At 41.5% G+C, this 25,044-nt stretch overlaps 1 protein-coding gene across 2 annotated transcripts in view; it reads right to left on the bottom strand.

Annotated features, from left to right (window-relative positions):
* rasa3 (RAS p21 protein activator 3) overlaps positions 1–19,360 on the bottom strand; it is a 39,240-nt gene extending 19,880 nt beyond the window's left edge. Inside the window, exons 1-5 of one of the 2 annotated variants that reach the window (XM_076077773.1) lie at positions 19,082–19,360; positions 8,070–8,187; positions 6,122–6,225; positions 4,728–4,822; positions 1,766–1,842 (exon numbers count right to left, since the gene is read on the bottom strand). In XM_076077773.1, the coding sequence (XP_075933888.1) occupies positions 1,766–1,842; positions 4,728–4,822; positions 6,122–6,225; positions 8,070–8,187; positions 19,082–19,136 (449 nt within the window). In that variant the 5' untranslated portion in view covers positions 19,137–19,360. The remainder of the gene's footprint in view (positions 1–1,765; positions 1,843–4,727; positions 4,823–6,121; positions 6,226–8,069; positions 8,188–19,081) is intronic. The other variant, XM_076077774.1, reaches the window with a different exon arrangement.
* Positions 19,361–25,044: the final 5,684 nt, after the last annotated feature.

Raw genomic sequence — 25,044 nt, 5'->3', positions numbered from 1 at the left:
AATTTTGTTATTATTAAGCAAAGGTACAGTACTAGTATAAAGTAGAAGTACTTGTTATGCAAAAACCTGGCCACAGAGAGTTATATCATAATACATTATATTATTTGGTTATTATTACTGATGCATTATTCTTTAAGTAGTATTTTATCATTGTAGTTGTTTGAAGAAGTGCTGAATTTTTCTTATGTATTTTCTATATTGTATTCTTATGTACATGTTACTTGAGGCTAAATGCATGTACACGTGCTTGAGTGTATGTACACTCAGTTGACTTGCAATAAAACATGCTATGATAAATAACATTACTTCTCTTTGTCTAAAGACGATTTCTGTCAATCGGTTAGTTTGATCTGTAGAGCTGAATGGACGCAGCTCTCTCTCCGTCCCTCTGGTACACGTGTCTTCCTAGAGAAATCTGACCAGATGACCGGCTGCTCTAAGCTCCTTACCCACATTGGGCTCTGGGAACGGAGCCACGCTGGCTCGTCATTGGACTTTACTGCTGCGTTACACAGAAGAAGAGCACACACAAATATTCACACACAGAATAATCCATCTACGCCATAAGCATATCATTGATCCCAAACGCTGAAGTTCACACATCACATGCGTGTACAAGGAGTATGTTTTGAACTCACACAGCAACAGATGCACACTGACACAATGAAAAACGGCAGATTCATGAGTCAATGAGATCCACAACGTTTTGATTCACACGTTCAAAAACAGATTTATTCTAGACAACAAGCTCTAACCTCCAACCATCTCACTACCTGTCAAAAGCTGTTGTCGGGCAACAAGCCATGCACCTTAGAATGAGAGCGAAGTGTGTTGCACTGGCTAAATGTATCCACTAAATAGTGCCCTAGAAAATCCATGCCATTTAAACTACTTCCTTCCTGATTCGACAGCAAGTAAGTGTCCAAAATCTCACTTTACTTCTCACTATTCCATTATATTAAGAATAGCGAATGAGTAAACAAGGGAGTGATTTCCAAAGTTTGATCTTCAGTATTATGTACAACAGCAGCACAATGTATCAAAAACAGGTGGAGACAGACCTCATGCGTGTACCTTGCGCTTGATTTAAATTTTACATTAACACCAGTCCACATCCAGGTAACCATGCTCTACATAGTGTCAGGCCAACCTCTGTGAGGCTGTACTTTAGCACAGCGGTACGTCGAGCTAAATGCTCATGTCAGGATGCTAACATGCGCAGAAAGACCAGACTAACATGCAGATGTTTAGCGGGTATACTGTGTGGCATTTTCACCAGCTTAGCTTAGCGTGTTAGCATGCTAACATTAGCTTGAATTAGCACGAAACACAAAGTACAGCTGATGGGAATATAAATAAAGTCACATTTTGACTTCATGGTGGCACTAGAGGAAAAGTCAGGGGATCACCAAAGTCTGCAGGATACATCCTCTGGGGACCATGAATGTCTACACAAAATGTTGTGGCATCCATCCAGTACTTTCAGAGATATTTCAGTTTGGACCAAAGTGGTGGACAAACTGACATTGCAGTCCCTAGAGCCTCATTGCCAGCGTGGCTAAAAATAAAAGACATCACCAGACAGTAACAGCGGCATAAAGCTTTGACAGAAAATGGGTATTTTTCTGTAAACAGCAGAAAAGCAATCTTTGTGACTTCTTTTCTTGTTTACATATATTTTTTATAAAACTGCACAAGTCAAATAAACATAAGGACTCTGTGTGTGTGTGTGTGTGTGTGTGTGTGTGTGTGTGTGCAGTCTCACCGTGTGGCTAGTTTATGGTTGATGACCCCACTGTCTGTGATGACTTCACTCAGACGCAGCTCCAGGTGCACTTTTCCCTGCAGAACACAAAACACACAAATGGATACTTTCTATGCACACACATTTGAATTTAAATGTTCAAGGTTCTGCAGAGTGCTAATGAGCACTTCAGCGTCTGTACAACACCGGCGTCCACCACACAGCCAGGTGCCCAGCGACAGGTGTAAACCTTGCATTCGTCGTTTTGTTTGTGTGCGTGTGAAATAGGGCTGGCTTGTGACGCAAGACAAACTTCTGCTGACAACAACAGGAAACTTTATCCAATAACAAAATGTCAGTTTTTAAGCTTGTTTTAGGCTTGGTGACAATCCATCTCTCACAATGAATAATCCAACAGGTTCAGCCATTGGTTTCAACTCATAGAAATATGTAATCCTTCAGGTTATCTGAAAACACATCTGGTGGAGATCCCTAGTTTTGATTGGACAGTGTAGAGTCCAGATGCTTCACTCTTAGATTAAATTGCCAGTTTATGAACTCTCCCAGTACTACCAAAAATAAAAATCCCAAACTTTTAGCTATACACGCATCATATAGTATCATATTCCAGTATGAGGCTGTAATTGGTTGAAACTGCTTTTCAGAAAATGCCTGATTCATAAACGGTAAGTATTAGCCAAGTAAACAGTCAACTAATAATTTGTCTTTGATAAATCCCCATACAACACAAAAAAAATACACAAACGTGAAAAAAGGGGCATTCCTCCACCAACAAAGACACTGTATGTAAATAGCTGCGAGCCTGAACGTCATGCTGAAGTTATTTTCCCTCTCTGAAGTGATTGGATTAATAACATAATGACTCCAAAGCTCCATTAATTAACAGCATCAGTATGCAAACTCACAAGCAGAGGGAACAAACACACGCACTTACACATGTGCGGACAGGCCAAACAATGTGTCCTCTATTGAAAAGAGAAGAGAGACACTCTATCTTCCTACTTCATTTGATCCATCTCCCTCGCTTTCTCTCTTTTCTCTCATTCTCTCACACATCCTTCCTCTCCCCGGCTCCAAAGATGAATGTGTCTCTGTTTCAGATCGCTGCTCCAGGGCAACACACACCCATCTGTCTGCAGATGTTACTGTTCACTGTGTCTCCGACTGTGTGTGCAGTACCATGTGCCGGGTGTGTGCGTGCATGCGTGTGTGTAACCATGCGTGTGGGTGAGTGAGACTGCTGAAACACCGAATAGTAGAAAATGTTGCACATGTGTCAAATGAGCATGTAGGACAAGTGAGGGAAAAACGCAACAGCTCACAGCTGGATTACTAGAAGAAAAACAAAGCTAGTTTTCACCGTCTTTTAAGGCTTTAAGGTCAACTATTCATATGCGTGTAAAATTGCATTGACTACTTGCTGAGAATACCCAATGAGAGGTGCTAACTGCATGGCAGATAAAACCGCTGCCAATCACAGAAAGCTACTAAGTTCACTTTTAACTGCTGCCATCAATTGTGCAGATTTTCCTCCACTTGTCACAAACAGCAGCTCTGTTATTTGTGTTGTTCCTAATGTTTGGACTTATGTTTGGATGTGCATTTAACATTGACAGAGATGTCAGTGGTACCAAAGTAGAATAAAGTGCAAACATTACAGTCAACATTTCCCAAAAATAAAGGAGCGATTTGCTTTGATGTGCTTTTTTCCCCTCCAACAGGTAAGAACCATGAACGTATTCCTTAACATTCAGTGATGTCTTATTACTATTCTCAACAGCCAATCTGAACCACGACCATGCGACCCAAACACACACACTTTACGTTTTTATCACAGCCAGCTGTCATTAAAAAAAAGTGAGAATGTGAAATATATAGTGATCTTGATCAAACCACACAGAGAGCCAGGTGACTTTGACCCTGCAGGCTCAGGTGTTTCAGGTGCACACACGCTGTGTTTGTTTGGTTTCTGCCCTGCTTCAAACATTAACATGCAGAAACACTATCACACACCAATGCACGTACGGTATGCTGGTGTCTAAGGCTGGGTGTTGCATGAAACCCCAAAAATACTTTTTTCATACCTTAATTTAAGAAATATAAGCAGGTTTTTCTTCAAAAACATTTTCTTTTGAATAAAATGAGCCAAATTTCTCTCCAATTTGAAAGCCTGTTTATGTATATTTTGCTGAACAGCACCTACTGTGGCCACAAGTGACAATAAGGGTTAAAATGCTAAAACGCAGTGTAACTGTAGAATAAGTATAGCAAGGTGATGTTGCCATCTATCTAAACAATCTCCATCCAAAACTTGGTAAGATTAGCTAACACGCATACCAGACTATGGAAGGTTGTATGAGCAAAACCCACGAGTGTATTGAAATTCGCAAGGGTGTGTTACTAATATCATCAGTACAGTCATATTATACTCACCATTCTGCTATCTGAGTTTCGATAAAGGGAAAGGCTGCAATTCATGGCAGTTTATGGTCCCTCGGGGTAAAAGACAAAGCCGAACATGTGACGTGACTCTGTTGTCGTACGGATGGAATTAGTGCATTGATGGGAGAACGAAATTAGAAAAAAAGAAAATCCAGTCTCGAATATAATCCTGTCCCAAATAAAGGGCTGGCTCTTTCAGCCACTAACCCCGCCAATGAGGTAACTATTGAGAATTTGTGGAAGTCTTACGTTAAATGTTGTCTAAACTAAGGCAGTGCTACAAAAAGCTTCAAAGATCAAAGAATCAAACTAATCTGAGCAAGCGACCAACACCAGCCCCAAAACGTATCCAGCCCTGAGACTAAGTGTCATTTGGTTTCTGTGGAAAAGCTGAGAAACAACAACAACTTTAGGATCTGCGAGAGAAGAGGACGAAAAAGACCAGAGAACAGTGCTTTGTTTTTAAAATGTGTGTGTGTGTGTGTGTGTGTGTGTAAGTGTTTTCTCTCTCTGTACTGACCTGCACTTCTGAGTCAGCGCTGACAGGTTGTAGCTGGAACCAGGTGTCTTTGCCGTGATATTTCTGCAGGTCTTCTTTCTTCACGGCAACTTTGCCTACACACACACACACACACACACACACACACACACACACACACATTAAAACACAAAGACAAATGAGCTCATAACTCACTTTACTAAAAAGATCTACGTGCTTCAATGCAAGCTTCAACAAACACTGGATGGATCACACACCTGCTGTCAATCCACCCGCCACATGTCTTTTTAATGCATGCAGGCACCTGTTGAAGAAATACTCACAAAGCGTACTGTTGGTGGCCTGGACATGACCCTGTCATTTCTACCCTGAAACTAACAAGTTACTTTTCTGTAAACAACACCCATAAACACACACACACACACACACACAGGAGCTGTTGATGATACAAATCACATCCTGAGAACGATTTTTCAGTTTGTGGTCAGTCACACGTACACAAATACAAACCCACCAATATGCACACTGACACACCCAATGACACTGAGAAAAACATCCACCCTCACACAAACAGACACACACCTTTTTGGTACTAAAAGCGTAACTGTAAGGGCACCTAAAGGAATAATTCGACAATTTGTGCAAGATGATTCTTGGTTTTATTAGCTTAGCATTAACAAGGGGCAGCTAGCCTGGTTATGTCTAAAGATAACAAAGTCTGTATCTCACCTCTACAAAGTCACTCATTTGAACATATTGACTGCAATTAATGGTTGTTCGGATCCTTTTCAACCAATTTAACAGTTAAATATTTTAAGATGTAAAATATTTATGCTATTTAAAAATGCTATAGATATAAATGTTTAATTACACTAAACATTAACATTAATTTTTAACAGTGTTATTACTTAGCAGGCACATTGTTTTGTTGCTGGGAAAACACTTAATTGCTTTGCTAAATTTTAGCAATAACAGTTTTTCAATATCGACACAATATTTTCAATATCAATTAATCGAATCCCTTGATCTATGAAATATTTGAAAATAGTGAAAAGCCCCTCCCACAATTTCCAAAGTGCAAGTTACAGTAATATATAATACAGAAAAACAGCAAATTATCAACATTTGTTCCTGATAAAATACTAAAATTGTTTCCTTATTTCTGTCGATCATGACGTTGGAAACCGTGTTTTAGACATTTACATATTTTTTTATTGTTTGAACTACGGTTCATGCTGACATTTTAACGGTGCTAAATTCCAAATTCAAAGCATTTCTATGACTGAGAGGTTGCCTCCACACGGCTCTCAACATGGCTGAGGATGAGCGGCTGATGCAGAATGCAAACAAAGCACAGAGAAGTTCAGATACCAACACAAACAGAGGGAGAGTGACTTCAGCAGCTGTTTACTCACCGATACTGGAGTCCCTCCTGAAGACGTCCCTGTCGAAGATGTAGAAGGAGAGGTGTCTGAAGCTACGTGGAATCTCACAGTAAAAGTCCTCCCCATAGAATGGACTGGAGGCGAGAGGAGACACAAGGCAAGCTGTGATTAGAGACTCCGTTTTTTGTTTGATTGAGCATGTTTCGCCACAAAGACATATTAAGTTGTTGAACGATGAGAAGAAAGCATGTTGTGAGGGAAAAAAAGAGGGAATTGACTCAGGAAAACAAAATCTCCTGTAGAAATGAAGTGGCGGCTTTTATATAAAAATAACTGTCTAAAAGGAAAAATAAAACTTTTTAAATAAGGAGATGCCCTGTCCAGCCAGCAAGATACAGTTTCTATCAGGAACTTTTAACTGGTTATGGAACAGTCTCAATATAATACTGATGCCTCTTTATGACCTAAGTAAACAAAACCATCAGTGAGAAGATTGTCTATTTCTGTATAGTTATACTAAATGCTCGTCATCGGTGCCACCGGGTCCAATTCTGGTAAAATCAGACAAATTCATTCAAGTTCACCAAACTCCTTGAGCTCAGCCTCCAGCGGGGCCTCCAGCAGCGACCCCAGCAGGACGGGCCCAGATCCGGCTTCGCTGCAGCCTTCGCTCGGCAGCTGCTGGAGGCCCGAGACGTATTGCTGGGCCGGCTGGAGTTAAGAGAGACATGGGACAACCAGAACCAGGACTAAGCAGGGCACACTGTCAGACCCTGCTGCGGTTAAACGAGAGGTTTTCTAAAAGGACTCTAAAAACTACAGCTTTTGTCCACAGGGATGGCCAAAAACAACAGAAAATGAAAATTCCTCAAAGCAGCTTTAAAGTGCGATAATCACATGTGAATATGTTGTGTGAACAACCTCTAATTCTAGTGCTGTCACTCATTCTTTATCCACTAACTAACTAACTGATTGATTGGTTAATCTGTAAACTATTCCTGCCTCTACCATAATATTTTTCAGTGTTGCTGTCGGACTGTGTGTGTCAATCGGGACTTGCACTTGAACCTACAAACATCACAGACAAAATTCTTTCATCAGTCTTGCCCAAAGATGATTGATTTTGTCCCTTGGCCAGACATAAGAAAAAGATCACATGCATTAACATCTTGCCATGAGTCATGTGGACTCTGCAGCTCGCCTGCCTACAACAATAGGCCTGTTTGTGACCATTGGCTGGAAGATACATCAACTGCCATGCTCTGCCTTACCTATTACTGCAATGAGAATCTCGTGAGCTGAGCCCTCAGGGTCGCTGCTGACAATTACTGACTTCATCTGTTACTCCTCAGACATTAAGACATTAAGACATACAAAGGGCTGGTGGATGGATAGGCAGGCAGGCAGAGCCGCATTTATGAGGAATCCTACAAATACAGGACCCTTAAATAAATGTAATTCAATGTTGTCAACTCTGTGATTGAAAACTTCCCCTTGTAATACAGTACTTCATCATTCTAGCATTTTCTCTTTAGTCTGGTTTGATATATGATGATATATTTACACTATCTATACAGAAGTCTGCTGTGTTTATAATAACACCTTGATACAGAGTTATTCTGTGGCCAAAGAATGTATAGAATTTATATACATACAAAATTAGATCAAGCTTGTAAATAATATTTTTTTTCATCTTTATTAAATACAATTGAAGTCCAATAGCATCACTTCTGTCAACAAAAGATGGACTTACAACTAAAACTACAGCTCTAACCTGGTGAATTAAACGTTTAATCAATTCATAAAGGCAGAGAGTTACTGTTTGTGAATAAAAGGTGTTTTCACTTTTGTACCGTCTCAACCTTAAGCTTTGACCGACAAGAAAGTGATTATAATTGGACTTTCACGATTGCACCTTTCTTTATATACGGACTGAAAGGATGACAAACAAAAAAGGGCGGAGGGCCCCTGAACGTACCAAAGTGACTTCTCTATGATCTTGGTCCTGAAGACCTCTTCTTGGTCCAGGTTGACGGTGCAGTAGCAGTCCCTCATCCTGTTTGGCCCCGGGTACGGAGGGATGTTTTTCGCTTCTCCTGCACAAAGAGAAAGGAGAGGGGAGTTATTATTTAGAAACGCTGCTATAAGCAGTAACAATGTGTTTATTCAGGCACACCGCTGTATGTGATTACTTATTTATTAACACTGAAAGCATGCACGCAAAGTTTAAAAAGGAATGGTATTATGTAAGTTCACACCTGTTTTAGCTTTGAATAATCTGACCGCTGCACACATAATGAAATTATGCTCTGCCAGGTAGACTTACTTCTTTTAAAGTGGGCGGGAAAATATTAAGACATGCTCTCTGAAACAGACACACAAATAACATGTGTTGAGTGTGTGAGTGTGTGAGTGTGTGAGTGCATGTGTGTTGTCAGATCTGTGAATGAAATAATCTGCGTGGGACATTTCCTGAATCCCGCTGAAGCCCAATCTGTTCGTCAAACATGTGTGACAGATAGCACTCCCTTTGACAAGAATGTGGTCCGACCACCCACCGAGACACACACACACACACACACACACACACTCACACACGCACACAAGCACGCACAAAGGTGGTGCTCCACTCAGTCCCTCGGGAGCAATACATACATTCTCCTTTATAAAGCCACGGATTCATGTTAGCCAGTACTCTGTTCACTTATTGGGTTTCTCTTCACCCTGAGGACCAACAAGACTCTGGAGTCTAAAGTGACACGTGTGTGTCAGTGCAACGCTGTCATTGTTTGCTCCGATAACGCTCCATTATCTGCATGAGAATCGCATGCTGCCATTCAGCCGACATCTCGCACAGCTATTTCTGGCCTTAAAGGAGTAACTTCTTCACAACGGCAGCATGAGTCTGTGGCTGGGTTACGATGTTTGCAAACTGATACTTTCTCTTTAAAATTTGATCCTCAACAACAGTGGCTCCCAACAACTTTGGGCTTGGGACGCCATAAAATCAAGCAGTGTCTACTTATGATTTTCCCCTGTCAAATTGTTTAATTTTAAAAGGGAAAAAGTGTCCACTCTCTTGCCTTTACCAAGAACAAAAACATTATAACAAAAGAAAGTTTATAACAATACTGTCCTCTTGTGACCCTTATTTACCTTTGGGAACAAGGGCTTTAGAAAAACTGTAAGTAATGCAGTGAAAATCTAATGCTGGTGTAGCTTTTTTTCTTGGTCCTTTGTTTTGGGGTGTTAAAACTTCAAAATATTAACTTTAGAAAGAGCCAATCATCCTTCCTACAGTCAGTTCAATAAGAAACAAGGAAACAAGTCAGATATACCATAGAAATCCTGAACTCTTTATTCTGCTACCTTAAAGGAATTCTGTGAATGGTAAATTACACTGCAGTCATCCAGCTCTGACGCCTCATGTTTGGGATTGCACAAGAACTGACTCCTAACACAGAACCAGTTTCCTCAAAACTTGAGAAGGAAAAGTTAGTGTTGCAACAATGAAAAGGAGTGAAAAAAAAAAAAAAAAAGGTGAGTTATCACATTCACATCATGACGCACTCAATAACATGCAATTGCACTGTTTGGATACAACCTGTGATCTATTTACACACTGGTAGGTTTGTTCTGCAGGCATGAGACCAATCAGTTAATTAAGCAAAGGTCCTGCACTGAATTGTGACTATTTAAAGGCTACGCATTGTGATATTCTATATTTGTCTTGTTGTAAACCATGAAAAGTTGTTGTTGAAATCAATTGTTTTCTTCGTAGCGTGATCCAGCTTATTCCTCTGTGCCATAGAGCTCCACTGTCCAAAAACTGTTAAAACCCCATATATGAGCAACACCATATCACTGGGTGTCATGTTCCCTGGTTATGAATATGGGCACTGTAGTTTATTTTGTGTCAATCCCACACACGCACCGACCTGCTGCCATAAATACTCACTAGTGCACTAAATGTGTATAAATACACAACTAAAAGTAGTCCCCAACAAATGCACTATTTACTCATGTTTGAGTAATAATTGTTAAAAAACTACAGAGCTCGGCTGTTTTAGGAAATTACTTTTAAAAATGAAACTATTTATTTGTGACGCTTTGTTTTACAGATTTACATTTCAAGTGAAGTGGTGGTTAATGTCGGTTTTGGAAAGTTGGAGAAATTGGTTGAGAAAAATAAGGAACCAGGTGCCAGGTGTATATTTTTAGCTCTTCTACGCGTTGGGCTATTGCTACTAGAAAGTCTTTGTCAGATACATAATTTCAATATGCAATAAGAGTGGCAAATGGCCAGTTATGAAAGAGAGCTTATCTGGTGCAGCTCTACCTCTGATCCATAATTCTACAAAGAGGATGAACGTAAAACCGCGCTGAGACAAACCGAGGTGATTAAGTGTCTCTCTGTGGGGTTTGCGGCCCAACACGGTGTTATGACTTCATCTCTGGGGGCTGATTTATACAGTATGTGGACCTTTACACAACAACAACATTCATTCACAAATTAAAAAGACACCCAAGCTGTAAAACAACACACGCGCTCAGCTGCTTCGATTTGTTGTTTCAGAATCCGACTCCGTCTTTGTTTATGTGCGAGAGCAGAGCGATGACGCAAGTCTCTCTTATCCCTCATCTCCCCCGTTGTCTTTGATTCTCTCTCGCTTATTCTCCCCCATTTATTTTATCTCCCTCCTGTACTCCTCATTCACCTCTGCTGCTCAATTGCCATTAGTAACCAAAACATAATGGGATTACCACAGCTTTCTCAGCTCTTTGTGTGTGTGTGCGTGTGTGTTTAATGACTCAATTTGCGGCGTAAAAACAAATCTCTGTGCCAAAATCGAAGCTACAGGAGAAAGTTTATTTATTGTAAGGTGTCTACATCACAGTTCAAACACTGTTCAAGTGGTTAAACATGTATAAGCACATTTCTACTCCAAATATTGTATTTCTATTTACATTACTGCTGACCTTTCTACAAACCCTCTTAGATTGATGAGTGCATTCTTTCAGCTTTTTTTCCTCCAGCAGCCAGAGGATTCAACTCTAATACGGCGTGAAAATCAACTTGCGGAGACTTGAAACTTGCTTGAGATAAGTAATCCATCACAGTGAACAGTGAATCTATTTGTCTTCAGTTTTCAGTCATTTTTAAACTTGATGTTCAGAAATGTTGGTTAAAAGTACAAAAGCAACATCTGAGAATTACAGACCGACCGGGGCAATATTATTGGATGATTAAATGTCATCACAGATAGATCGGTAAACATCCGCTGAACAGATGAAAAATGGCGGCAAATGAAAACATCGTTGGTGTGGACCGAGGATGAGACTGTAACATCCTTCAAATGAAAACACCAAACAAACAGAAATGGCATGTACCCGTCATGATTTCCACATTGTTTTCATTGTTTGGGGTTTGACAAAATGTCAATAACATGGGATTAGTAAACCCTGTAATCCCTTTCACTACTTCCAAATGCATTATCATGCAATGTCAACATCACTTTGACTTACAATGCAGTCTGTAGTTATCAGGCTAAAAGATGCAAACGCCTCCAGTAATGTCTCCTGAGCAGAAGAAAATAACCACAGTTACAGATTCAGAGTGACATCTTGCTGCTTCCTGTTTAGTGGGAGAAGGAAGTGCCGGGCAGTTGTCTTTCTGGATGAGTCGATAAGCAGCAGAGTTCGTCAGTTTGAGGGAAGTTTATTACAACGGTGATATGGCATGTGTGTGTTTATGTTTGACGGAGAGTGAGTCTGTTACAAAGGAAAGGATAACCCTCTGCAGTGACCTGACGTTCAACACGTTAGATTAAAGACTTTATTATGAAACCAGAGGGTGTAATCCTCTGTCTCAGCATGTCTCTATATTTCTCTCTTACTTTCTTTTCATCCTGGTTCATGTGCTGCAGTTTTATTCTTTTTCGTCAGGGGGGGGGGGGTTTATCTATGTCGGGCTTGTGTTACATTGCCCATTTCGCTTTCCTTTTCAAAATTAGCCTGAACCTAATTTCACTTTCCTCTATTTCTGGTTGTATCCTCTTTTTCATCTCTCTCGTTTACTTTCTCCAGAGGCGGTGCGTTGTCTCTCCTCAAGATTCAAAATAAGCAGTAAATTAAAAAAACAACAACAACAGCAGCAGCTTTCTCTTTTCATCACTGCATCACTGCAGCTGCCCTTGGAGAATATCTTGCCCTAGTCTCATGAGCAAAAACAGTGTAAAGACACACACTTTGTAGGCACACCTGTGTGAGTGTGCTGAAGTGGTGTGTACGCTAAATTTGGGGGCTGCGGAGAAATAATGACGACAGAGCGCTTTGACACATCAAAACAAAAGGTTGACTCCCCTGCCTCATTCCTGCAGAGGAAAGTGAAGAAAAAGGAGGCGAAGACGGAAGAAATGAGGAAGCACAAGTGATTGAAGCAACGTAACGGACACGCTGAACGCGTAGCTTTGTTCCTCTTCCCCTGTTGGCTAGTCTCAGTCGGACACGCTCGTGTGTACAGTTACAGCTCGACTCGTTCTGATCTTCTCTGACGGGAACACATTCGAGGATACACAGACATGAACGCTTTCAGTGGCTGTGCTAGCAGACTTTGACACAGGCTTTGAGGAAAGGAAAGAGAAGGGAGGGGGGCTGTTAGGGAGGAAAATACAAGCAGTGTACTCAATCAAGGGCGAGAGAGAGAGAGAGAGAGAGAGAGAGAGAGAGAGAGAGAGAGAGAAGTCAGTCAGATAGAAAACTGGAGAGTGGTTAGCTACAACAGGAAATGAGATGAGGGGAAAGGAATTCCAACTGAATCCAAGATGTAGTTTAAAGGCAGTGAATAACCCACCCCGTTACCCCTGAGTGTGTGTGTGTGTGTGTGTGTGTGTGTAAGAGAGAGAGAGACACCGTGAGAATGGAAAGAAGGACTGAAACTTGTAAGAGGACAATTTGTTATCCCACAGTTAATACTCACTTCCTTTGATGGTCCTAATTAGAGACTTAAAACAAGAACTGAAATAAAACTGTAAGTCATTAGTGTCTTTCTGAAAATGACTAAACATAAAAACATTACACACACACACACACACACACACACACACACAGAGACCCCTACACTGTGGATATATAGAGCAGTAGCTTTGATCCCACAGTAAAATATTCCTGTATCATTGAAACTAGGGCTGCAACTTGCATTTAGTTTCAATATTAGACAACAACACTCATTAACAGTGTTCAGATCCCCAAGTCAGGTCTTCGAATGTTTCTCCTGCGATTTAGTAATACAACTGTTATAAACCTGGAGCCTTGTGAGAGACAGATTAAAACAAGAATGGTTTAAGAAACAACCACATATCCTGACTTTTAGTCCCTATATGGGTCAGACTCCAAAACCCTGAATCCTACACTTCCCATGATACAACTAGATAGTGTGTTTTTTTTAGGCCTCCACTGCCTAAATCTTTCAAACGCAGACTTAACCCCACAAACAACGCTGGGCTGTGATGCAAGTTTGGCGTAGTGGTCGCAATCAGAATTGCAGATGGTGTGAGGTCCAGTGGCTCTTTTCTTATGGACAGAAACCCACAGTACAAAAAGTAAATCAACACAAAGTAAAAACACTTCAACGTGATTCTTTGTATTGTCAAAAATAGTTATTTGAGACATTAGGCTCGTTAATGTCTAGAAAAACAAATTATTAAATGAACGCTCGTACTGAATATGAGTCCACAAATGCAGAAGCCTGAAAAACATCTTCAGCAAATGCGCCCAACTCAAACGCAAATTAACTTAACACCACTGAAAATAAGATAAGCAATTCCATCATCGACAGGCAGCCACATACTTTGAACCCACTCTTGCTCATCTTGAAACCCACAATCAATGAAAACCTGTTAACCTCTGAAACCCTCATTTCCCTCCACCTGCATCTTTTCAATATTCAAGGGTTAAGCTTGTCGCAAATCGTCCACCAGCTGTGCTGAAGTTGTCGAGCAGCTTGAGGAGGATAAGCGTGGAGGGGGAAAAAAAGTTTACTGCACGCCCCAGTCTCTGTGAAAAAGCACCTTTCAGTTACTGATCAAACTCGCTCTCCATCTACTGCGTCCTGGAGCTAATGTTCAAACTGATTCGTTAGCCTCCATGGAAAACTTGAGAACAAAACAAAAATAAAGTCATGTGAAGTGAAGTTACACTGTGTGTGGAAAATCTGCTCACATGTTAGAAATCCGGGTCTGAAACCGGGTACCTTCCCCCAGGATGAGAGTGCGATCTTTCAGACCAGTGTGGTGTCATGGTGGAGTTAGTAAGTACAAGGAGCTGGTGTCACAGCTTTACACGGCCCCTATACGTCCTGGTCACTTTAAACTTCCTCGTCCATTTACACAATACTCTGTTTGTCTTTTAAAAACTTCTAGAAATAAAAATAACAAAGATGTCAAATGAGTACAACTCTCCCCTACATACGCTCACAAACAGGCTTGACACACACAATGACGAGGAGATATGATATCTTTTGCAAGCACAGGAAAGGGAGAGTAGGTCGGGTGTAAGTCCCTGTGTGTGGCAAGCTGACATTGCTCGTGTTGCCAGAGGAGAGCAACACTGTTGCGAAACCCCGATTTAATCAGTGTGCGCGGGGCCATTTGCTACAGACATTTTTCACCACTTTCTTTCGGCTTTTTTTCCACAAGATGGAATGTGGCAACGTGCTTCTGACACTTCTTGGCACTTTGGGTTTTCTCTCTCTCTCTGCTGAGCAGCATGGTGAGTGGAGGTCATTCCAGGGAGGGATCCAGTCGACTTCCCCTACGGGGGCATGTGAAGGACATCCCGAAGGAGCTGCGCTCCGGTTGCGGCCCTTTGTTTACCCCTGCTGACCCTGCATGCTGGCCTTTACGCCGTTACTTCCCCACTGTTCCTGGTGCTGTGTTCTCGTCGAGGGCAACGTTACCGAGCGCAGTGAGAGCTGCTGTACCCAGCCCGGATTATTCCACCAGCCTAAAGCCGCCCGGGCCGAAACACGGCCTGCGTCTCAACAGTCAACAAACATGTTTACAGCAAACGACTTCCCAGAGAGCTGGCCTTCTAGGACAAAATGGAGAACCTGCCGCATACATAGACGCCTGTACGTACACATATACACCCCCCCCCCCCCCCCCCCCCCTCCCCACACACACACACACCACTTCTTAGAAGTCAATCATAGCCTCATGTGATGCTTGTGATTTTTCTTAATAAATAAATAACAGAACCCTTCAACTAAATAAGAGCGGGAGCCCCCCGCACACAAAACAAAACATTGTTCCTCATCCCTCTCCTCGTCACTCCATGTCTCATATTCAGTCTGGACAGGAGGGAGTTTGGGAACCTCTGTTGGCCAGCTGTCAAGGGAAGGAAGGAAGGAGGGGAGGGGGTCTCTGTCACTGCAAACTTTTCCCTCCCAGCCTCACCCGGCTCGAGACATCCAGCCCCGTGCTGCCTGAATTCATCCGCCCGCTCCTGTTTTCCTCGACCTTCACCGCCTTACCTCCTCTACACCATGTGTATGTATCCTACATGCTCTTGTTCCAACGGGGTCAACGGCCTCTGCAGTCCAGGTGGAGTAGCTTACGGGGAGAACGGCACGTTTCGTGGAGATCATCTACTCTCAGGCCAATCCAATAACACACTGGACTCTGGAAGGATCTAAACCTTTAATTTGGGATTAAACGGCAAATTGTGAACGTGCGGCGACATTTATTTGACTAAATAAGTCGTACACATTTACACAAACTAACGTATGGTTGGGTGTGTTTTCCCAGAGCTCTGAATCTGTCCGAGTATGTCTAGCAGTTACAGAGAAGTCAAAAGCACACATGCTGTTGCTAATGAGTGCAAAGTCACGACTCCAGCTGCGCCCCTGAGATTCCACCCGTCTCTCTGAGCGCGCTGACAGAGACACGGTCGCTGACGGATGAGTCACAGCCCGCTCCTGTATGTGAGACACCTCCTCCGTCCCGCGCTCTGTGTCTCCCTACATCTGCTTTGCATTAGCCTGTTGCCATGCAGGAAAAAACACAATTCTTTTGTAGTCTGTTCCAGCTAATCGGGAAGTGAATTTGGGGGGGGATGTTTCCTGTTTCCTGCGCTCGCCAGACAGAACGGACTCGAGGCCCAGTAGCAGCGTTTCGGTTTCCGAATCTTGTGCGTTCCTCCAGGAAACTGAGGAGAGTCATCACCTGGTGGAGCACAACATTAAGTCCTCTCTCTCTCTTCTTCAGATATCTGGCAGACTATCAGCTCTGAGTCATCCGCCAGCCTCAGTCTCCTGCCAGAGGACAAGACTTCGGTGAAGACAATGTTACGCGAGGGTTACATAGACATTACCAGGAGCAGAGCACCGTGGGGGTCAGACTGACTGCGAGTACGGCTGCTGCTGCGTAACAAGGCGGAGTAAACTCTACTGCCGTCACCGTACAACGCGAACAAGGGAACTCGAGGGTCTAGGCGTGGAAGTGACGACAACAGCAATGTTCTTCAACAAGTCGCGACATATTTATAAAGCTTGTAAGCTATTTGTCTGGATAACAAAGTAATTTTGCCTGTGAAGGAATGTAACAACGTACATTTACTCAGGTACTGTACTTGAGTACAAATGTCAGTTACTTGTACTTTCCTGAGGTATTTCCATTTGATGCCACTTTATACGTCTACTAGCTGTAAGTTACTTGTTACTACTGTTGCCACTTTTTTTGTATTTAAAATGTCAGGAACTAGTGAAAAGTTAGTTCAGGGTCATGTCTTCATAAATCTTGTTTTCGTCCGACCAACAGTCCAAGACCTAAAGATATTACATTTTCAATCATGAAAACTGAAAATCTTCCTATTTAAGGGGCAGTAAATAGCTATTTCTTTGCATTTTTGCTTGAAAAAATAATTTACAACATATGACGTTTGAATAGTAGACTGATCGTAGCAGTTGTATATACAAGATAAGATTTACGTCCATGTAAAGATTCCACCTCAACAACTACAACAGTAAAATGCTACATAAATGCTTTAATACTAATTCAGTATAGAATAATAACTCACAGGGGGCTTTTTTTCTGCATTGAGTCCTTTGACTTTTGATGCTTTATATAGATTTTAGGCAAGCTACTTCTGGACTTCTGCTTAAGTAACATTTTAAAAACTAGATTTTAACTTTCAAAAGCATTTCACAGTGCAGTGTCGAGTCCATTACTTAAATGATGGATCTGAATACTTCCTGCACCACTGCACTTTGCTGGCCTGATTGGTAAGCAGGATTGTGTCTAGGAAAGACGTTCGCGGTCCTCCACTCATTCAGTTTTTATTCACAGGAACTCAACGCTGCTGGCTGACTGAACATTCATTCATAAAGTGCAGCAATTGAACAAGGCCTTTGTGAGTTACTATTACAACTCCCCTCCAGCATATCATCTCGCTGGGGCCGGATTATTTGATCAACTCACGGTGGTTCTCCCTCCAGCTGTTTCCAGACAATACAAACAGCAGGAAAGAGCTTAAAAACACAGCCTAACTTTGTACATCAGCTCAACTGGAAAAGGTCTAAAAATGCTGGCTGGCATCGTCACACAGCACCACAGCTTGTGTGTGTGTGTGTGTGTGTGTTTGTTGTCATTTGTTTTTCTCTGCTCATCCCTCCTGTCGCATGTTTGGAGTCAAAACAAACCGGAGAGCGGAGCCAGGATGAATGGCCCGCCAGATGTCAGGGAAAAACTGCAGCAGACGCTTCCAAAACGTCCCGTGTTGACCCCAGATAACAGTTTAGAGCAGACAGAGGAAATGATTATTTGCTTTGAATGTGAAAAATGCAAAACAACAAAATAAACACTATAGTAACATAGTACAGTACTTACATTTAATATAATCGCAGGAACAATTGGTTGTCGGTGGACAGAAAATTAATTTCAATCATCAATTTGTCATTAAAATACTTTTCCAAGCAAAACTGCCACAAATTCTCAGATTCTGGCTTCTCAAATATGAATGTCCGCAGCTTTTGTTGGTTTTAATTGACTGTAAATGTAAAATATTTGGCTTTTCAACTCTTGGTTGGATAAAACAAACTATTTGAAGACTCCAAATAAATTGACTAATCAAGAAAATAACAATAATGAAAATTGATAATGAAAACGTGATTTCTCCCTCCTGTTTTGATATTACTAGTATTTATTCCTCACAGTATTCTTCTTCTTCTATCCATTGTAATCCATGAGATGCAAGTGGTGGTAGTGTACGTTATGTAATTACTACAGTTTTACAACTAAAAAAAATCAAGAAGAACAACTTCTTGTACAGACATGACAATCTCTGAATTGCAAAAACACACAGGCCTCTACACTGAATCCTCCATCGCAAACTGTACTCAGCCTCCTCAGATATGCATGCGCCACATGCCTCCTACAAACCAGGGGTACTCACTGGAGACCAGCTAGATATCTAAAAATAGAAATCTGGGTTAGCAATCAATAGCTAGACAGTTAGGCATAAAGCTGTTTCGAGGGGGGAGCTGAGAGAGAAGGGGGGGTTGCAATAACATGAATGGGTCGCAGCAGCTAAAGGTGTAATAAAGGTTTATTTGAGCTGAGGCGTCTAGAAAAAGCATCTGGATATGGGCAGCTGTGGAGCCTTTATGTCGCACAGCCTGCTGAATATCAAGTCTCCATATGTGGACCCCTAACACACATGATTTGGATTCCTATGCCAGCTGCCAAATTCCCACAAGGCTTTGAATCTCTCGATGAGGCTACATTTCTTTTTTACAATTTGCGGTTTACAGCGCTGAGAGGAAAGCGTGTGATTTGAATTACAATAACAGCAGGAACGAGACAGATCTGTACAACCACCCCACCCCCCCACCACCCCCTCCAGTCTCCAGCCCTCACTGCCTGCTTGGCCCGTTAACACGGAGCCATCCATTGAGGCGCTCAGACTGGGGGGTAGGGATTTTTGTCTTCTTACCTATTTTTATTTTAACGCTCTGGAAAACCCGGAGACCTTCCTCTTCTACCGCCATGCTTTCTCCGTGGCTCGTTCCCTTTAGACGACTAGATAAAGACAGTCCTCCACGCTGGTCGGTTCTGGCCTCTCCAGCGCACGGATAATCCAGGGGTTTTGCACATCTATGCTCTCCGGACAGCGATCACACTCCGGGTCCCGATCACTGCTTCTGCTGGCTGGTTGAAGAACAAGCGGGCAGATTCAGCTTGAGTCCCGCAGCAGCAGCAGCAGCAGCAGTGGAGGTGTGGCTGCACACAACACCGCCCACACAATTGTATGGAGGGTGATCCGTGGCACTGGGAGGCGAGGAAGTGGCGTCATTGAGGAAAATGAAGACAGCCTCCCACTCTCCCAGTCAGAAAAATAAAGTATAGTAATGCAAATGATATAGTGGTAACTTACCAGTAAGTTAAACGGGATTTAGATGTATAGCAGAAATGCATTCGTCTTTAAGATAAGATAAGATAGAATCGCAAGTGGCAGTAGTGCGAAGTTCAAAGTCAAAGTCAAAGTCAGCTTTATTGTCAATTTCTCAATATGTACCGAACATACAGAGGAGTTGAAAATTGTTTCCTCTCCAGTCCAACATATAAGTGAATACAGATAATAATAATAATAATAATAAGGTGCAAAATAGTTTTCTGGGTCCAGACCTTTCAATCTGCCCATTCCACCGAGTTCAAGTTGACTGATTCGTTTGGCATCGTGACATGAAACAGCGGTTTCACAGTTAAAAAGCAATTGACCAATGAGCACTAGAATAACGATGAGCGAATCAGCTCAAGGGGCGGGACTAACGCTGTTGTCAAGCTGTGCGCTGTCTTTTCAAGATCGCCCGACATCGTAGTGTATTTTTACTTTGCTCTGCTCCACTCTAAAAACCCCGGCAAAACCAGTGACGATTTAAAATGCCGTTTCCGGCAGATATGTTGGTTTCTAGTGAATGGTTAGGAAGATCATATCATTTCCCACGAGTTACAGCATGGCAAATGAAAATAAATACAGTTTTTAGACAAAGAAGACCCCCCAAAAAAGATACTGACAGTGACTCAAGATAGGAGTTTGTCATATTTCAGATTTAACTGACGTATTTGCTCAATGAATATGGGATAGATTGTGATAATGTTGACCAGAGCTAATTTTTAAAGGGGAAAATAACTTGTCTATCTTTGTTCATCTCTTTTCTATCACTGTCACTACTGTGTAAATGAAAATTACAGCTAGTTTCTCAAAACAGTGCTCAGATCAGTATGTCATGTCTAGTTCCAAAGGGCCTCAATGTGTGTAGTTATCTGACGTGCTGTATTTGAGTTGTAATTAGAAGTGAATCTCCTCACTTAAGAGCAATATGCTAACAAGCAACTTCACATTTTGTAATTTGGCACCAAACACATGAAACCACTCTGCATCCAGTCCCATCCACACCTACACCCAGTGACCAACTGACAAGTCTATATGTTGTAATATTTGACCGACTAAGTTCCCCTTGGAAATAGCAGCAGTAGTGTTGTGGATGACACTGCTTCTTCTCTTCTTACTTCTCTCTCTATCACCCCTCATACGGGCTTCGATGTTCCTGCTCCTCTTTGGCGTTAATCACCCCTCATACAGGCTACAACGTCATGAGGATGGCTAGACTCTGAATTGACAAGAACTGGCTCATAATGTTGAATGATTTAGAAATATATAAGTGTAGCTGCTGGCAAAGCTAGGTCACCATACTCATATACATCAGCGTTTTATTTATTTATGTACCTTTCCTCTCTGAAAATTGGCGATGCATTTTCTGTGGCTGTTCACTGTTACTCCCCCTTTATGGGCCCCACATGCAGCAGCACTATCTGACTCTATCTCTCCGGATTGTTTCCTACATCAAATAGACTGCAGATGCAAAAAAAAAAAAACTACAACACAGCTTTAAACTTTTTTTTCTGTGGCGTGAATGATCTATTGCTGCTCCCATGAGCTGAGCTTTACTGGTTGTAAACGACTAAGGATCCTCACTCCCATTTCAACTGCTGTGCATTATGGTCACTGCCAAACTCAGGACATGGTGTACAATAATATGCTTTAAAAAGTGCAGCACACTGACGTTTAAGGTTGTCACAGGAAGAGGAAACAGCCTTGGCCTCTGGATACTAAACTAAATTGATCAACATCCAGCAAAATATTTACTTGAGTTGCGTCAGGGGAGTTTTGGTTTCCCTACAGTATGGCCTGATAATGACAGAAAAGCGAAACAAATGCACAGAGAAAGGTCCCTCACCACTTGAACTCAAACATCAACCTGACATTATTGAGTGTAAAAGAAGATTTTTTGTTTGTTTGGTCATGTGTTATGTTCCAAACAAACTTCCTCCATTAACGGATACTGTACATCAACAATACTGAGAATTAAAATGGGTTAACTTATTTTCATGGTTTGCATTCGGTTTGTTAAATCATTCTGTTCAAGAGGGTACAAGGGTGCAAATCTCTTGTAAATGTCATGGTCAATAAATATTTCTTGAATAGTCAAATAAATCCCTGTCTCTCAGAGTTCCACCAACATAATTAAAAATGCTATTGATTTGACTGAATCACCACCAAACTCGTATCAAACTATCGTGATGATAGACAAAATGAGCTAATGGAAACAAGGTAATTATAGAGCCAAAAGAGAATTGTTCCTAAAAGCAAAACACGACAGCAATAACCTGTAAATTATTCATTTGTCCCTGTTTTCCCGTTGACACTGATCTCGAGCCAAATTTAACAGATGGAAGAATGGACACGGTACTGGTTTGCTCGGTGGGGGGAGTCTGGAAAGGGTTTAACATCCATTCAGGTGAAAGATACAGGATCGTCATCAGCCCACACTTTGAGCCTATTGGACCACGCCTCTGAGATCACCATGACCACATTCCTCAAAATAGCCCGACTCTGGTCAGGAGCACCCTACAAACCCAGCTGGCCGAGCCCAACCCAGCAGAGATGTGGGACTTACTTAAACAGCAGTCGGACAGTCTCTCTACCAGGAGCGAAGGTTAGCTGCAGTGCTTCCTCTGTCAGCTAAAGTGTTCGGATTAGCTGTGACTCCTTTAGAACAGCTCTAAATCGAATTAGGCTATATGTCCCGTATACCGTCAACCTGTTAGACTCTCCTCTTAAAGAGAAATGACAGCAACAACACTTACATGCACTAAAGCTAACAGAATGCAGCAGGGAACGGAATTAAGTACATTTACATTTAATTCCACTTATACTTCTACTCCACATTTCAGAAGTAATTATTGTACTTTTTACTTCACTACATGGTTTGACACATTCAGTTTCTAGTTACTTTACAGATTCGGATCATCTGTGGTGGAAAGTAACTGACTGCATACTGCTAAGCTGTTGTTTGCAGTGCCACCAAAGACAGATCTCCCCGCTAAACTTCCCACATGGTTTCATTTAAATAACTCTTCAAGGCCAAATGAAGAAACATCATTCAAAGATTACAAAAAAGTAACAAAAAGGAAAACAGATTTGTGGAGAAAGACAATTTTTCTTCTTTTCTCTCACGTTAAACATCTCACGGCCCCTCAGATTTCTCTTTTCACCCTTCGGTGGGAGCCTGACAACGTTAAAACGCTGCTTACACACTGATGCACTAGTCCCACACTTACAGTACAACACTTACAGAGGCAATATTCATGCAGAATGAGTACTTTTACTTTAAGTAAATTCTGCTGATAATACTTCTGTACTGATGTGGGAATTTGAATGCGTGTAACAGTCTTATTACAAAGTTGTTTTGATACTTCTTCCATCAGTGCAGATCATCAATACAAAAGATAATTTAAAAGTATTCAATGATGCATTATAATAGAAAAACTGCCCAACAGTATATAAAGTAGTTCAAAATTAGCTGCGCTTTTACCAACTGCAACAATAGTGACATAAAGGGACCCTTACACATTGATGATGATGCACATTGATACTATAATTACAGTATAATCCAATTGTACTTTTACTTTCGGTAATTTAAACATATTTTGATGCCAACATTTTAGATAAATACTTTTTTGAACGCATGTACTTCACTTATACTTCAGTATAGTATCTGAGTACGTTTCCCACCACTGACTGAATGTGTATATTGTGCCTGTGCCTGCATATCAGTGACACAGTTAATCCAATTTGCGTGCCTTTGGTTATCTCCTCTAAAATGCTGTAGCAACTTCCATAGATATTAACCATGGTGTGTATACATAACCTTAGCACAGGGAAAACAGCAACAATGTAGGTCCTTTATATTGGCCACATCCTGTCAGCTGTGTGTTTGTGCAACTTGTGGCAACATGGGAGAGCGAGTTGGGCTCTACCTTAATTTAAAGTCTATTTAGCCCAGCAGGTAAGCCGTGAACTCTCCTCTTGACTGTACATTTGCATGCACATATGTAACACCAGTCAAATCAGCGTAATATAAGACAATGCAAGAGTCAAGGGTTGCCACTATCATTACACAGCAACCAAAGTAGTATCATATCTGCCAGCAAAAATGCGAGGTGGAGAACACTGTTTTTTTGTAGCTGTGTGCATCACATAGGGAAATACTGCTTTAAAGACGTTAATGACGTGCATTTATTTCAGTTTAGCTAAACTGGCTACGCCCTGTGGTAAACCACCACAAGCCTGTGTGTGTGACTGTGTGCGTGTGTATGAGTGCTAGTGCTATAAAACAGAAAAAGGCTCTCATATTTTGGAAGTCTAACTTATCACGAGTAGAAAAGTGAACGAGGATATCAAAATAAGTGTAAGCTTGGCGTCAAACTGTCTGTGCAAGTGTTTGCATACGTATGTGTATGCGTGACAATGCAGAGCCATTGACAGAAAGGGGAAGAGAAGGCAGATGCTGACTCTAAGCAGATTAGTGAAAGGATGCTCACTGTTGTTTTATTACGCACAAGCCAGCCACCAGAGCAGCGACTGAGGGCGTTGGCACACTTAAAATAACTGCACACTCTCCCTACCGTGGCTTGTTCTTTATTTTTTTGTGGTACAAGCACACACCGTGACACACATTGTACATATGTGAATATGGTGTATGTGAAGGAGACGGGGAGTTCTGAGTTGAACAGATGGCGATTGACATGTGCAAAGTTAATCTGGTATTATGGGGGGAAAACAAATGAAATCTCTACGAATACTACATGAATCAAATCTTAGAAGAATGACTGTGATTTCGTATGTGGAACGATCACCAATGCAACTTTATCTCTAATATTTCCAACTCAGAATCTCCAAGTTGATCAGACTTTTATTTATATTTTTTTAGTTGATTGTTTCCAAACTCCACCGTTCTCAACGCTGCATCTGGAGAAAATAAAAATACAAAAAAGCGGAAATCATGCTGTAGGCTAGTTAGTGGGGCTACAGAAAAACGAATCAGCAACATATGCAGATATGCGGACAGTCCTGGCTCTATCCCTTCAGTTAAACCAGAAATCCAAACATTTATACAAAAACACAACTTTTTGTTAATCTGCCACAGTCTCTGATTGGTCATGAGGGGCAATAACTAATTTCATGGAGGGTGACATGTTGTCCTTCAAACCACTTAATGCTTGCAACCCTCCCACCAAAAAAAAGCTATTGAAAAATTTGCAAGTGTGGGATACAGTCTAATGATATACAGCATTCTGGGCTTTTGATTAGTGCAAGCAGCCACTCTTCAAATGATGGATGTTTGCATGAAGACTTGTTTAGATAAACTCCATTCTGTTGTCCCTAAATACATTGAATAAAACCCATTCATTTTGGATTGAAATAGCAGCACTGCCAAACCTTGCAATTCATTACTTCAGTTTAGTTTAGTAAGCCCTTGAGAGCAAAGAGAACAACAGAGTGTGACTGCAGCAATGCCACAACAATCAGTATTATATCACCACCTAGTGTGC

The sequence above is a fragment of the Anarhichas minor genome, unplaced genomic scaffold, assembly GCF_050575085.1.
Source record: "Anarhichas minor isolate MPS153535 unplaced genomic scaffold, ASM5057508v1 ptg000062l, whole genome shotgun sequence".
NCBI classification, from domain to species: Eukaryota; Metazoa; Chordata; class Actinopteri; order Perciformes; family Anarhichadidae; genus Anarhichas; species Anarhichas minor.
Note: the sequence above shows the minus strand (reverse complement) of the source record. Positions and strands in the feature narration are given on the sequence as shown.